This window comes from Numenius arquata, chromosome 8, assembly GCF_964106895.1.
Source record: "Numenius arquata chromosome 8, bNumArq3.hap1.1, whole genome shotgun sequence".
NCBI classification, from domain to species: domain Eukaryota; kingdom Metazoa; phylum Chordata; class Aves; order Charadriiformes; family Scolopacidae; genus Numenius; species Numenius arquata.
In genome coordinates this window covers 27,126,599-27,141,245 of record NC_133583.1, presented here as the reverse complement: position 1 = coordinate 27,141,245, position 14,647 = coordinate 27,126,599, and the positions used below count along the sequence as shown (strand labels likewise).

Here is a 14,647-nt window from a genome sequence, read left to right as displayed (position 1 = left end):
AAAAAAAACCTACATGAGTAGAAACTCAGCATCTTCAAGAAAACTGTAATCTTTAGTTACGGCTACAACAAAATTACTGGTCTAAGGAGTAGAAATCCCAGCTACATCGCACATGTGGCGTACCAGGCACTCTGAATCAATTTAAACCATGCCTGATGTGCTCTCCTCCAGGGCTGTGGAGTTCATAACGTGCTGTACTGCAACCAGCCTGTGCTGAAGATGCTGGGTCGTGAGCAGCCGCCGCCGAACAGCCGACAGGAAGTTAAGCTGCATCAGAAGCGAGACGGAGAAGAGTATTGTAAAGGGGAGGGGAAGTAAAACAACTTCACACACTTCATCAGTGTTCTGACTGGTATTGAAACAACAAAAAAGAAAGCCCGAGAACTAATATTCTTTCAGGTAAGAAAGACCAGAGCTATACAAACATCTCAAATAACAAATGAAAACCAGGGACGTTATATCTTACTGTGAGAAGTACAGAAAGTGAATCATGCAAAGAAAGTTGATCACACTGTTCTTAACAAAATAAGGGGACTTTCAATAAAATTAGATTTTAAGAAGCACTGAAGTCCACACACACACACAATTCAGCCTGAAGTTTATACGGTATCAGTATAAAACTGAAGTAAAAAATAAAGAACTTCATTAAGCAAAATAAAGCCAGCCTAAGTAATTAATGATACCAGAAAACCAAGGTGAAAGTAAAGCTCTCCATTTCAGGGTTCAATTATGTGAGATTTCAGGCAATACGTTACACTACTACACTCTCTCTGAATTTCTTAACAATATCTACTCATTCTTAAAAAAAAAAAAAAAAAAAGAAAAAAAAAGAACTGGACATCTGGACATTAGCTGGCAACACAAAAGATCAGGAAGCCTTGGTATGGTTCAGACACCCAGAAACAGGACATACACTGGATTTGACACAAGACACACACCCCCCCACAATCACAATGAAATACAACGTTCTACGATTTTTACAATCTAGGGACCTATTTTCAGTGCTACTTTTCTTCTGCCATGACAAACCTGAACAATTGCTCAAATACACAATTAAATTTGCTACAGGTCAAAGACAGCACAGAATGTTACAACCATCTCAAAAAAAAAAAATCAAAAAATGTTAAGCTCGAGTTTAAAATGAGTAGAAACATTAAATGAACACTTAGCTATCCAATTCTTGAATTAATGAAGACAGGGTATCCACCAGAGGCCTACCCACCCATTGTGAACATCAGATGCATCAAATTAAAAGGCAAATTAAGCATACGAAAAAACCCTCAGTTAAGAAATACCAGAATGGAAAACCTCAAGCCCCTGAAGCAGATATTAACAGAATCACGACTTTCACGTGGATTCACAAGGGTGCTGCTCTTTCTAAAATTCAATCATTTAAGAAGCAATTCTAGCAGATGCTTTGTCAATCTGTGTACAAAACTGCTTAGGCACAATAGTGACATACTTCAACTCTGGATAAACTATTTTGGGTCATCATTTGCTCAGCCAAACACCAAAGCAGAATTCCAGAATAAAAATACTCTAGCATTGGTAAGTTTATCTACATTCTAGATCTCCAACTAATGCCTAAAATAATAATTAACTGACAGCTCCCCCCATAGCCTTTTTTTATTCATGTAATTAAAAACATGCCTTGCTGGCTTAAATCCAGTGATGAACAAACACACATTATGCACTGCCTCAAGAATCAAAGCTCATAAAACAACGTTGCACAGAGCTACAAAAATCACATGGCGTTAAGAGCCTGCTGAAGCCTATGAAAGAAATTCTTAATAAAACCAAATGACAAAAGCCTACAGAGGACAAAATCTCAGACAATTCCTATGAAACGCTTAACTGGTTCTGTTGATAACGTAAGAAACACTCTCCCACTCTACTTACTCCTCCTCTGAAGTTATGGGAGTGGCTCACTTTCAAACAAGTTCAATTCCGCGCAGAGCAAGCCCGCATTCACATGCTGTTTACACTAGTAAAGCTTGATTACAACAGTGAATTTATGATTTGTTCATACTAGAGCATAACACTATCCCCATTTATTAGTTGTCCACCTCTCGCCTCATTTAGATGAAATCTTCTCAATATTTCAGTGAAGCACTCTAGAATTTACTGTAAACACACATAAAACAGGGAGTGGCGTTCATTAATGAGGCTCATGTTCTATTTTAATACACAGCACATCTACCACACTCTTACATGATTAAGACAACACAAGAAAATGGATGAAGTAGTTGAGTACTTTAAGAACTCATTCAGAGAAAACAAAGTTAAAAAAAAATCATAGGAGTAAATAAAATTAGTTTTGAACTGGCAAGAAGAGAGACTTCAGTCTTCTTACACATTACAAGAAAAATTCCTCATTCAATTGTGAGCCAGAATCAATATTTTTCAATAAGAGCCAGATTCAATTCAGTTTCCTTAGCAAAGCAGTCAGTACCCAGCATAGCCAACTTCACTCCTTCTCCCCGAATTCGTCAAACTTCATCGAGCCTCACAGGACCAAATGGAAAACAATTTTTTCCAAAAAAGCCCATTAACTTTAATTCCAAATACCATATCTGCCCTCAGGAATTATTTTTTTTTTCTTCCAATCAACTTTTCCCACTACAGGAAATATTTCTCTTCCACCTAGCAGCGTTTAAGAGACCCGACATGCCTTTAAACCTGAATATGCTTCAAATATTTCCTTCAGCCTGGTAGGTTTGGTAGCGTTAGCTGTTACTTGTTACAAGAGTGGGTAAAAAAAAAAAAAAAATCAGGCAAAGCAAGAATTTTCTCTTTAAAGTAAAAAAATTATACAGAAATTAGCCTGAAACAGAAAGGCTATGGAGGCTTAAGTGGTGGTCCAAACCTACTGAGGTCTGCAGAAAATCTTCTATCGAATTCAGTGATTTTGGGGTAAGTCCCAAACCACCTAAAGATAAGAGACAGCATCTACATTTTAAAGGTATGTTTTTCCTGTAAAACAAAACCAGCTGTAAGTGATTTCAATAACTTTATTCCGATGAGACTAAGCAAGGTTTCTGACTTTAAATCTAACACAGCTTCACAGTAACCATCACTGTCATTAGGGAATTCTAGCTTTCAGTATCAGTCCATGGGACAACCATCTCAGAAAAAAAAAAGTATTCAGAAATCAATTCTGAAAGCGGTGCTTCTTCTGTGTTACAGCACATGGTGAAACTGAAAAAAAAGCTTCATTCCACTAAGCAGTACACTGAATGCTTGGTGTATCAACTGGCAACCTCAGAGCCAATGAAGTAACCTGTTCAAAGCGTAAATTTTCATTAGTCTACCACAATTCATTGGCCAAAGTCTTAATTTCTGAACCATTTTAGAAGGACCTACTCAACACCAAATCTACATTGTTCCCCACAATACTATCACAGCATAACAGGAGAAATAATGTTCTGTTCTTCAAAATAAGAAGTCACCAGTACCGCCCACACGTTTCCCTCCAGAAATATTAACGTGCTTTAAAACAAGGAGATACCAGATTTTATCCTACCAACCTTCAGTTGCACTCGTGGTACTACCTACACGCACAGAGATGTGAAATACTAGTAATTTTGCATCACACATGCAGTCCATATTAAGAAGATCATAAGCATAACATAAAAATTTCCTTCAGTGGCAACAATTTCCTTCTTACCTTGCCTCCTTCTCTTTCAAAGTCGACATATTCCCGGGTCGGTGTCTGTCGCTGCTCCCCCTGCCAGCTGGCCGGAAAAAACTGGAGAGACAGATTGGTTCCTGTGGCCACAAAAGCCTTTTAGAAAAATCAATACAAACAGGATCAGGGAGCAAGACATTACATAAATTATGCAGACAGTCATTTATTTTTACATCAGTTTATGTCTTAAGCCAGGCAGCATAGAGAATACTTAAAGTCAAAAACATGCACTCATCATTTTTCTTAAGTATTAGATTACAAACATCTGATTCCATTTTGACAACATCTGCCATTGGCTGCTTCGGATATAAAATACAACATGGAATCAATACTTCTTTAAATCGGTTTTGCTGACATTAAAATCTGTCCTTTCAGTTCTGTATAGATACCCTGCACCAACTTAGTACCTGCAACATTAAGATTTGCCCACGCTTTTTAAAGAGTTTGCATATCTCTAAAAGAATAAAGGCTGAAGGAAAATGAACTCCTGAGACCTGTTACCAGGGACAACTTTTTTTTTTGAAAGAAAAGGACTCATTTCCTTTCACAATCTACTCGTACCTAGATAAACACTCATCTGAAGTGTAAATATTCCTATTCTATCTTCTACAGGCAAGCAGCATCAATGCACAGCCCAATTAAACTTCACAGGACAAACTCCTGTCACCAAATTGAGACACCAGTGAGATCCAAATCAGCAGATGCTGTGCCAGTGAGAACAGGCAACCATAGGAATTCTCAGCTGCAGCCCTTTGTAAAATCATTAAAGGGACTGACTTAACCATATTAGAAACAGCACACATGGCTTTCAAGTAAATAATTTTCTGTAGGTTCAAATGAAAATAAGATTCAGTTTTCTTTATACAAATAAATACAGAGAGTTTATATCTTATCAACTCCAAGCCATGAAGAGTATGTCAGTTTCCAGACATGAAATAAATTACTTTTGCAAGTAGAAGCTGGATTCACAGTATTTATACCCTTCTCTGGTACACGTATATCCTGTAAGTTTGTGAATACCCAAACGTGCTCCCAGAATACAACTCTACTCAAAATCCCAGGGTTAAACATAATTTGTAGCAATCAAATAACTGTATTGGATCACTTAGATTTAAACGGTCATTAATCCAGAATATGGTTTTTCTTAAAAGATATACAAATACTACTCTAATAGTTTGATTTTCTGGACGAGCAGATTTCTTTCAAGCAACCCAGAATTCAGCAACTTCATAGTATAACTGTACTACTACCTGTGACACAATAGCTCTACGTGTTATTTAAGATAGTTCTGGTCATGTACTGCAACATTATCTCTCACAGGATTAATACGTCCTATTTTCAAAGTAGAAGTGCTTTGTCTTGAGACTTGGTGTCCCCTCCACCAAGAGAGACTAATACTCTGCCATCAGGTTCCATTCCAGACTATCCTTAAAAGCAGATTTTTATTTTATTTTAAAATCTCCTATTAAGCACATTCTCAACATCATTAAAATTGACGAATCAGTCCTACTAATACTGAGTGTGATTATTGTATTGGTGCATTAGTATTTGTTTGCCCTACAATCCGCAGAGACAAACATTTCAGTCAATGTAACAGAAGCTTCATCGAAGATACACTTGCACAAATCGGAAGCATCAAAACCGTGAGAGCTGCAGACCATCAGGCTGCCTAGCTTGTATTATCCCTTTGCTTTTCTAAGTGATTTTATTTAACATACCAACAACAACAAAAAAATATGCCTATCTTCAAATATTTTTGACACATAAGTCATCACCACCTAGCCCATTCAAGAACTGCCGCCCCACCCCTGAGCATCTTTAGCAAATCCGTGTTTTATCCTCCCGAATTCATACACTTAAACCAAAATACCACAGAGTGAGACCTTTGAGTGTAACCCAGCTGACCTCTGCAGCCCTCCAGACCACACCAGTTTATACAGGCCCCAAGGATACTGGGTCAGAAGTACTAGACTCGCTTTCTGAGAAGCCGAGCCAGGCAGCGAAGTGCCCATGGCTCCCTGCTTCCACCCCCTGACTTGTGCTAGCGGGCCATGAAAAACCATGGGAAAATTATCAGAGAAAAGAAGAAAATGAAAGTACACAGATTCCCACATCCTCACAGAGTCATGCAGGCAATATTTAAACCATAGGCTATTTAAAAAGCTATGTAGATACGTATTCGCCCGATTTTTGAAGCTTGTTCCCTCCCTTTGAACAGATAAAATCATCCAATTAAAATACCCACATGCTTCTCAATCAAAATCATAGGTTAATACTGGAAAACTCAAGAATAGTCTTGCTAGTAACTACACAGGACTACTCTAACCCAACAATTTTCTTCTAGTAACAAGCAAATTTTAAAAAAATTTAAAAAAAAAGTTGCATCACTAGTTTGGTCTTTAACTTGAAAGTAAGAAAAATATAATTTTCTATACAGAGCCTTTTAAAGTTCAGTCTGAAATGCTGTCGTACACATATGCCTCAAATTTTGCAAAAAAGCTGATCAAGCAGTACAAGGGTGATCTGACCCACATGTAGACAACATAAATACAAGGACCTTCCAAACAAATAGGCTGTTAGAAAGCCTCCCAAAACAAACTAAACATGTGAAGTTCTTTTCAGGTTATAAAAGCAATACCAGTAAACCCAAAATCTCATTTAATATTTCACAGTTGCTTCCTGAGTAATACTGGTAATTATTTTCTTTATTCAATCAAGGTTTATTTGATAGAAGTAACCAACAACTTAATGCCAGTTTTACATTAAATCCCTAAGCCGCTCTCTGCGTTTTTTTGCCTGCTTAAAAATATGTAAGGTCATTTGCAAAGACTCCCTTTGGAGATAAAAGAATAAATCCTTGATGTCTGGAAAAACATTCAAGATTAAAAAAAAAAAAAAAAAGTAAAATTGCTAGCTCTTTTTAACATCAGTCATTACACACACTACATTTCTAAATAAACCTGACTACTTGTGCCCTGTTCACAAAACAAAACCAGATGTTTTAGACCAAGAAATTTAGAGGCTGCTTTACAATTAAGTAGAAGCAAAAATACGTAGAACAGGCATCACTGGTTGCTTCCAGAAGATGAACTTACGGCAGAAAAAGACAGCAGCAGGCTTGGAAGTACAAAGGTGAAACTACAGTGATTTCCCATTTATATAAATAACCTCAGAGGCTGCATTAGAAAGCTAGTTTATAAGCTACATGTCCTTTCTCTTTTTTAGGGAAGGACCCAGGTACACTACACACTTTTATCTGTTCAGGAACTTCAAATGCTAGCAAACTACACTTTCCTCATCCACCCATTGTTTCCCTGGTGAGTTTTTAAAAGAGGCAAACATGCACAATGAAAAATGAATGTTAAAAAAACTGTGAAATTAAGGGACTGACTCCAGGGCACCTCTCACAAAATAACAGTACAGGTTCTAAGACCTGTAATAAGCAGGCAGATAAGGTCCACTTAAAATAAAGTTAGTAAAAGATAACCGTGTACTTGAGTGTATACCCTTTTACTCACAAATGCAAATGAACGAGATCAATTGCAGTAACTGGCATTCAATTATATGTGTTTGGATGTGCATAAGAATAATTTCATTGTGCGTAAGAATAATTTCACTGTGAACTGACTAGCAATATCTATACCACGTGAAATTAAAGGATCATCATAAACCACACTTGGTGAAAGTCGGGGTAATTTTCTACGGGAAGGGAATTTTTACCTCGTCTTTCATTATATAATATAAATGAAAAAGAGGTTACTTCTGCATTTTAAGAACAGCAGAGAGCTAAGAAGTTGACAACAATGCTATGAGGTACTGTTCCTACAGAAGGGACATATAGCAGAAATCAAACCAGGAAATAACTAGTCAGTTCTCGACTGCTCCGAGCCATACTTCATCTCACTTCTTAATTCTGAAGAAGAGAGCAGCCTGTAACTAACCCTAATGAATGAGAAAAAACGGGGCTGAAGTTGCTAGTTTCAAAGCCGAATTTTACAAGCATTTGATTTAGTTCACAGATACAGCAAAAGGCTCAACCAAGACTTTTAGCCTGCGTCTTTCTGAACGATTTTACTCATTCCTGAAAGCTAGTATTTCTAGAAGAAAAAAAAAAAAGGGGGGGGGGGAAAGGGTGGGAAAGAAAAGCAGCTGACTATTGAAATGAGCAGCTCCCAGCTGTAAGATGTGCCGAGGGAGGGAGGTGCGGGCACCGCGGGCTGTCGGGGGGCTCCGAGGGCTTCTTCTCGCCTCCCGCCGCCCCCCCATTAGCCCCGGCCGGGCCAAGGCAGCGCCAGCGGACACCTTTTACCGAAAAAAGCGCTGTTCTTCAGGGGAAACTCTCCCGTCTCTCGCCGTCTGATATCATTTTTGTAACCACAGCCTCCCTTCCCTCAGCGTTGGGTGTCATTTGTCCCCTCAGAACAACTTCCCGGCCCCCCCGCCAAAGCCCCCCGGCTCCCGTCGCACCGCCTGAGGTACTTCGAAGCCTTCCGCCTCTCAGGCTCCCTAAAACTTTTTATATTTCTAAATAAATACGGAGGGGAAGGTGAGCGGCGAGAGGGGCCCGAGCGGCGGAGGGGCCCGGCCGTCCCCCCGCGGCTGCCCGGCGCCCGGCGGGCCCTGAGGGGAGGGCAGCCCGGCGCCACTTACGATCTCGGAGCGTCCGTCGCGGCAGGCGTTCTGGAAGCGGGCCTGCCTCTCCTCGTGGGGCCGGTCCCTGAAGCCGGTGTATTTAATCTGCGGGGAACAGGGCGCGCAATCAGGGAAGGGCCCAATCCCGGCGATAAGGGGGGGCAAAGCGGAGTGCACAGACTGCGCCTCCCCGCCGCTGAGGCGAAGCGAGGCGCCGGGCTCCCCTTCCCCGGCCCCTCCGCCGAAACTTTCCCCACGGATGGATGAAGGGAAGGAGAGGAGGGAAGGGAAGGGAACTGGGGAACCCCGCCGCCGCCGCCTCACCTCACACTCGCGGCTCAGCTTCCTGAAGAACTCTTCGTTCTCGAACTTGCTCCGCTGGTCGGGGACGACCCGCGGCATGGTGGTGGGGGGGCCGCCGGCTGCCCTCCCTCCCTCCCCGCGCTGTCCCAGCCCCAGCGCTCGCCTCGCCCTTTGTTAGCCCCCGCCGGCGGCGGCCCCCCCCCCCCCCTTTTCCCTCCCTCCCGCCTTCCCTCCTCCCTCCTGCCGCCGCCGGAGCTCGGGCTGCCGCCGCCCCTCTCCCTCCTTCCCTCCCTCCCCTCCGACTTCCTCCCCGGCTCGTAAACTCCGGCCGAACAGCCGCACCATTCACAACTCCGCCGCGCATGCGCCGCGGGGGCCGCCGCGCCTCCCTCCCGCCCGGGCGGGAAGCGGGTGTGAGGTGGAGGGGATGCCGGGCGGAGGGAGGTGGGGGGGACACTGACTCACCCCCCTCTCCCCCCCCCGCGCCATTCCCCCTCAGAGCCGGCCGGTGACTCACCCCGCAGCGCTGAGGGGAGCGGGGTCGCTCCCCCTCTCTTCCCCCCATCCCTCCCCCCCCCCCCCCACTCCACTAGCGTGGCTTGTCTCGATGGTTTCCGGCTTCCTGCTCCGAGGGGGGCAGCCTCAGCCCCGCGGCGGGTTGTCCCCTCACGGCGGGGACGGGGCCTGCACCTGCCGGGGTTAGGAGAGGGGTGAGGCGGGGGGGGGGACCGGCCTCCCCTCAGGGTCAGCGAGGGCTGGGAGTCGGTGAAGAGGCGAGGCCCGGCCTGGCCCAAAGGAGGGTCCCGAAGCTGGTGTGTCCCCCCAGGGACCCTCCGCTGGGACCGGGAGAGGCGGGGAGCCGGCCCAGCACAGGCCGCAGGGGCCTGTGCCCCAGGGGAGCAGAATCGTGGAATGGTTTGGGTTGGAAGAGACCTGTAAGATCCATCAAGCCCGGCACCCAGCGCTCCAGAACCTGCAGCAAGGCCGCTGGGCGCCTTTGAAATCCTGGTGTCAGCCTACAGCAAAGAAAAAAACCCCAGCGCTCTGTTTCATAGAATAGAATAGAATCAGAGAATGGTTGGAGTTGGAAGGGACCTTAAAGATCATTGAGTTCCAAACCCCCTGCCATGGGCAGGGACACCTCCCACCAGACCAGGGTGCTCAAAGCCCCATCCAGCCTGGCCTTGAACACCTCTAGGGATGGGGCATCCACAGCTTCTCTGGGCAACCTGGGCCAGTGTCTCACCACCCTCACAGTAAAGAATTTCTTCCTAATATCTAATCTAAATCTTCCCTCTTCCAAAATAAAACCATTACCCCTTGTCCTGTCACTACATCTCCTGACAGAGTCCCTCTCCGGCTCTCCTGTAGGCTCCCTTCAGATATTGGAAGGCTGCTATGAGGTCTCCCCGGAGCCTTCTCTTCTCCAGGCTGAACAACCCCAGCTCTCCCAGTTTCGCCAGCACTTAAAAAAACTTCACTTAAACGCTAAAAGCACCGCACCAAGACAGCAGCCTGAGTTCTTGATTTCATCTTCACAAACCGGCATTTTACAGCAGCTAATTCAATCAAGGGGCCCAGCAGGACATACATCACCAGTCTCCCTAAATCCATTTGTTCCATACGTACCTTCATCATTTTTTTTTTTTTTTTCCTACAACCACTCCCCCGGGTTTTCGGCAGCTCCGGAGCATCGTAAGGATGGCTGCCCATGCCAAAAAGCAGTTGGGTATTACGATACCTACTGCCAACACAAAAATATTAGCGCGTATTAGATCTTTTGATAGAGATAGGAGGTTTTCTAATCTCTCAGTATTGCAATCTTAACTTTACAGGTACTCATGCAAATTGGGAGAGGGCAATGCTAAGGTTAGCCAGGAGGCATGATTTGAATCAAGTACGAGCAAATTAGTAAAAAATGAGGGAAGTGTCTGTATCCCTGAACTAATTGTATACAGACTTGGTAAAAAAAAAGCTGTAAAAGTTCTGTTTGTTTTTTTTTTCTTTCTGAATGTAGAAAATATTCTACGAGCAGTTTAATACATTTATGAACTGCAGATTGAGGCAGTAACTCCCTATGTGTTTAAGCCGTGTCTTCCCATTTTTGGTCCGTTACTGTAATGCAGACACACGTGCAAATTCAGAAGTTAAAAGCACTAAAAGAACAGTTTTATAAGCTTTCCTCAATAATAACCAAATCTGAAAAGAAAATACGCTGAGATTGAAAATACAAAAGTGTTATGCATTACCTTGATGCATTTAGATTAATACCAACCCTTAAGCAAAATTCTCATGAATGTCAGGCACATTTAAAGGTCCCAAAATAAGGCTTTTTTTTAAAAAAAAAAAAATCCATATCACTATTCATCTTACAGCAAGATCAATACCAAGAGCGGAGACCTGCAGGAGAGCTGCCAAGTTCATAAGGTAGAAATCTGCTCCCTTAACCTCCAATAATCTTTCACCGCTTGCTGGTGCATTGCCCAGTTCCCACCTCCTCACCCCCCTCCCTGAAATGGCCCGTGCCTTCTTCCAGACAGCAATCAGAAAATAAATAAATAAAAATTACCAAGGTCGAAAGCAAGAGGAGTGGTTGTAAAACCCTAAAATAAGAAACTGGAGACATAACCACCTAGCAAGTTTGGGGTTTTGACCTTGGCGCATATTTTTCAAGACTTTGGAAACAACATGAGGTTTGACTGCTGTCCTTCGGGCAGCTCTTTGATTAAGGTTTGTCACCCTGGAGTTGCCATCTCTGGGCTGCAAAGGTTTTTGTTTTAAATAGAGTGAATCCCTATTATTGGAAAGTTTGTAACAGATCAGACACTGCCTCTGTTTGGGTTGGGTCTGATGTGGAAACGGGACAGCTGGAGGGGGCGAGATGCGACCAGTGGCACAGTGTCATTATCCTTCTGAATTTATCCAGTTTCTCTAAACTAAGCTGACACACCAAAAAAAAAAGAAAAAGCAATTCTGCTCTGAAGAACACCTCCTTAGTGAAGGGAACTGATTCCTTTATATTGTAACGGATACAACCGGGAGAAAATAATTATTTTTAGGCCTGTTTTCTCATCAAGGGAAGCTTATAAAATTAGACCAGCTCTTCCTCTCTCTACCCCACGCAGCCCCCAAAACTTTATAAGGCAATTCAGATCTTAAAGACAGAGAAGTTCCTATGTTTTGGGGTTTTTTTTTGTTCCTAGCTAGGCTGAGGAGAGGCACACGAATTAATGGCTTTGCTGCAAGAAAGGCTACTGCATAACCTCCGCAGTTATTTACCCTGTTGGGCCGGAGTTGCTGGCCACTGGCCAGACGGTCAACACAGATGAGAAGCAGCTTCGCAGGTGGTGGCTGGGGGACAGGAGAGGGAGAGCCGAGGTTGCCCTGTTGGAGATGGGATACAAACGCGTGGGAATTCTGCAGCTCAACGCACATATTTTTTTTTTCTGTGTGTGTGTTTTTAGGTCTGTACCATCAACGCCCCCAAAACGAGCTAGAACCTTTTTTCCTGGTGCAAAACCAAGTGCGGCTTCGGTGCATGAGACCTCAGGGTGTCTCAGCGATAGCTCTGCAAACCCTTTCGGTGTGGTTCAGGCCGCTCCAATGTTAGCAGGCTTACCTTGGTCTGCAAATCCTTGCTCCGTTGATTGACAAGAACTTTGGGCAGCTCATCAGGCCCCTGGGTGAGTCACCTTCAGAAAAAAACAGAAATGGTGAAGCCTGTAGGCATGCTGCTTCCAGAACACATCTAACGTGCTTACAGCCCATGGACAGTCGAGACAGAACAGCAGTTAAGGATTGACAGGTGGGCCGGTTTTGAGAGAAGGAGCTTTCTTCACCCGACAAGTCCTGTATACACACTTCTCACCCATGTCTTTAAACCCTCTGGTTTCCCCTAGGTAGCAGCGTTTGAGGAACAACCACACGGCACCGATGTTATGTTGTTCCCTAGACTTCGCGCATGTGAGACACTAATAAGCCAGACTCCTGGGTATCTATTGATCTATGGCAGCTGCAGCATAATCAAACACCAGTGTTATGTATATACAAGCTAAGCTATGATTATGGATCCATTAATAAACTGTTTGCAAGATATAATTATGCACATTAGGTGCGAAATGCAATCTGCTTACGCAAGGTCTATGCTTATGGGTTCTACAAAATTCAGGGAGAGGGGGAGAAATTGAGCAGATGGATTGACTTATTTCCCCCAGACTAATTTTTATTTCCCTGCTACTACAACCAATGCTCCCAACCAGAATATCCCCGCTGAAGTCATCTCGCCAATGACGTGGGGTTATTGCTGGTCGGTTCGTGGACCAACAGTTACATGCAGGAGCCATCCTGGAACGCTCTCACTTACCTCTGGAGCGGCCTTTCGTGTCTAGCCTGCATACATCAGCATAAAGGTCTGTCTTATCTCAGGACTCCCAAAACAACCCTAATGAGGGATATGGGCATGAGCTATCGGAGTCAATTCACGTCTGTGGAAGCCCTTTATGCAGAGATGGATGTAGGGACTCCAAAGGTGACAACACACAGCTTTCAGGACTTGGCTAAGTCCTAAGTTGATATCTAAACATCTAACATAGAACACAAAGAGAGATAAGAGCCATACCACGACACTTGAACAAAATGATCTAATTTTGCATTTTGAGTGGGAAGCTGCCTACCAGTTAAGAAATGCTAAGCACGGCAGGTATGAGGGAGGAAGCAGACCTGGTCTTGCTTTTCTCTGAACCAGGCTACAAGACGGATGCATCTGTTGACTCCAGATACCAAAGCTGGAACCCTTTTCCTAAAAGACGATGCCTGCAGGTGCTACTTGAAATAACTGAATGAGACTCACCCTTATCAGAACATGACTCCTACCTGCCTTTGTTGCTCCCAAGCCTTTGGAGTCCTCAGCCAGGACACAGGGGACCCTTCCCATGCTGAAGCTGTTGAAGCCCCAATTCCCTTTAAGATCATCAAGTCCAACCATTGACCTAACTGCCGAAATCATCACTAAACCATGTCCCTCAGCACCACGTCTGCCCAGCTTTTAAATACCTCCAGGGATGGCGATTCCATCACTTCCCTGGGCAGCCTGTTCCAATGCTTGATAACAATTTCTGTGAATAAATTTTTCCTAATATCCATCCTAAACCTCCCCTGGTGCAACTTGAGGCCATTTCCTCTTGTCCTATTGCCTGTTCCTTGGGAGAAGAGACTGACCCCCCCCGGCTACACCCTCCTTTCAGGGAGTCATAGAGAGCGAGAAGGTCTCCACTCAACCTCCTTTTCTCCAGGCTGAACACCGCCAGCTCCCTCAGTCTCTCTTCATAAGACTTGTGCTCCAGACCCCTCACCGGCTCCATTGCCCTTCTCTGGACACAGTGCAGAATCTCAATGTGTTTCTTGTAGTGAGGGGCCTAAAATAATAGCCTTTGTTTCAATAACATACACGTATGGCATCTCGCACAAGAGCATGGCCTGTACAGCCTGGGACATCCACCTGAATACACTCTTCTGACAGCCGCACGCCAGCAACTAATCATAAATATTATCTGAACTCAGAGTCTCCATTGTCTGGCTGGACTGGGTGCCTCTTCCAGCCTTGCCTGTGGCCTGCTAAGTGACTTGGGCCATATCACTTCACCTCTCATGCCTCGATTCCCCCACCTATTGAATGGCTTGAGATCTCCAGATGAAGATCTCGAGATCTCTGTGTAAAGAGCCGGGAACTGTCATTATCCCCGACGTTGTGCAACGAGGAGAAAGTTTAACTGAGCACAAGGCATGACTCACCCAAGCCTACATGCATAAAAGGAAGTGTTTAAAACCTGCCCCTGTGAAATTAGTCCTGAAGATGCTGTTATCAGCACACAGACAATACTAATGGCACTCAACTGTATGGTGTTCAGGCATAGCTTTTCCTGTGTGTTATCTACTGTGCTGCTCTCAGCCACACTGTCTCACTGCATTGCATTTCTTAACCCATTAGAAACTTCTTCAAAAGTATATGCATGGTTTTGGGGGGCG

The 14,647-nt window shown here is 44.1% G+C and overlaps 1 protein-coding gene across 4 annotated transcripts in view; it reads right to left on the bottom strand.

Annotated features, from left to right (window-relative positions):
• Nucleotides 1-8,765, bottom strand: part of CBFB (core-binding factor subunit beta) — a 47,250-nt gene extending 38,485 nt beyond the window's left edge. Inside the window, exons 1-3 of one of the 4 annotated variants that reach the window (XM_074152083.1) lie at nt 8,645-8,765; nt 8,339-8,425; nt 3,668-3,784 (exon numbers count right to left, since the gene is read on the bottom strand). In XM_074152083.1, the coding sequence (XP_074008184.1) occupies nt 3,668-3,784; nt 8,339-8,425; nt 8,645-8,722 (282 nt within the window). In that variant the 5' untranslated portion in view covers nt 8,723-8,765. The remainder of the gene's footprint in view (nt 1-3,667; nt 3,785-8,338; nt 8,426-8,644) is intronic. The other 3 variants (XM_074152082.1, XM_074152085.1, XM_074152084.1) reach the window with 3 other exon arrangements.
• Nucleotides 8,766-14,647: the final 5,882 nt, after the last annotated feature.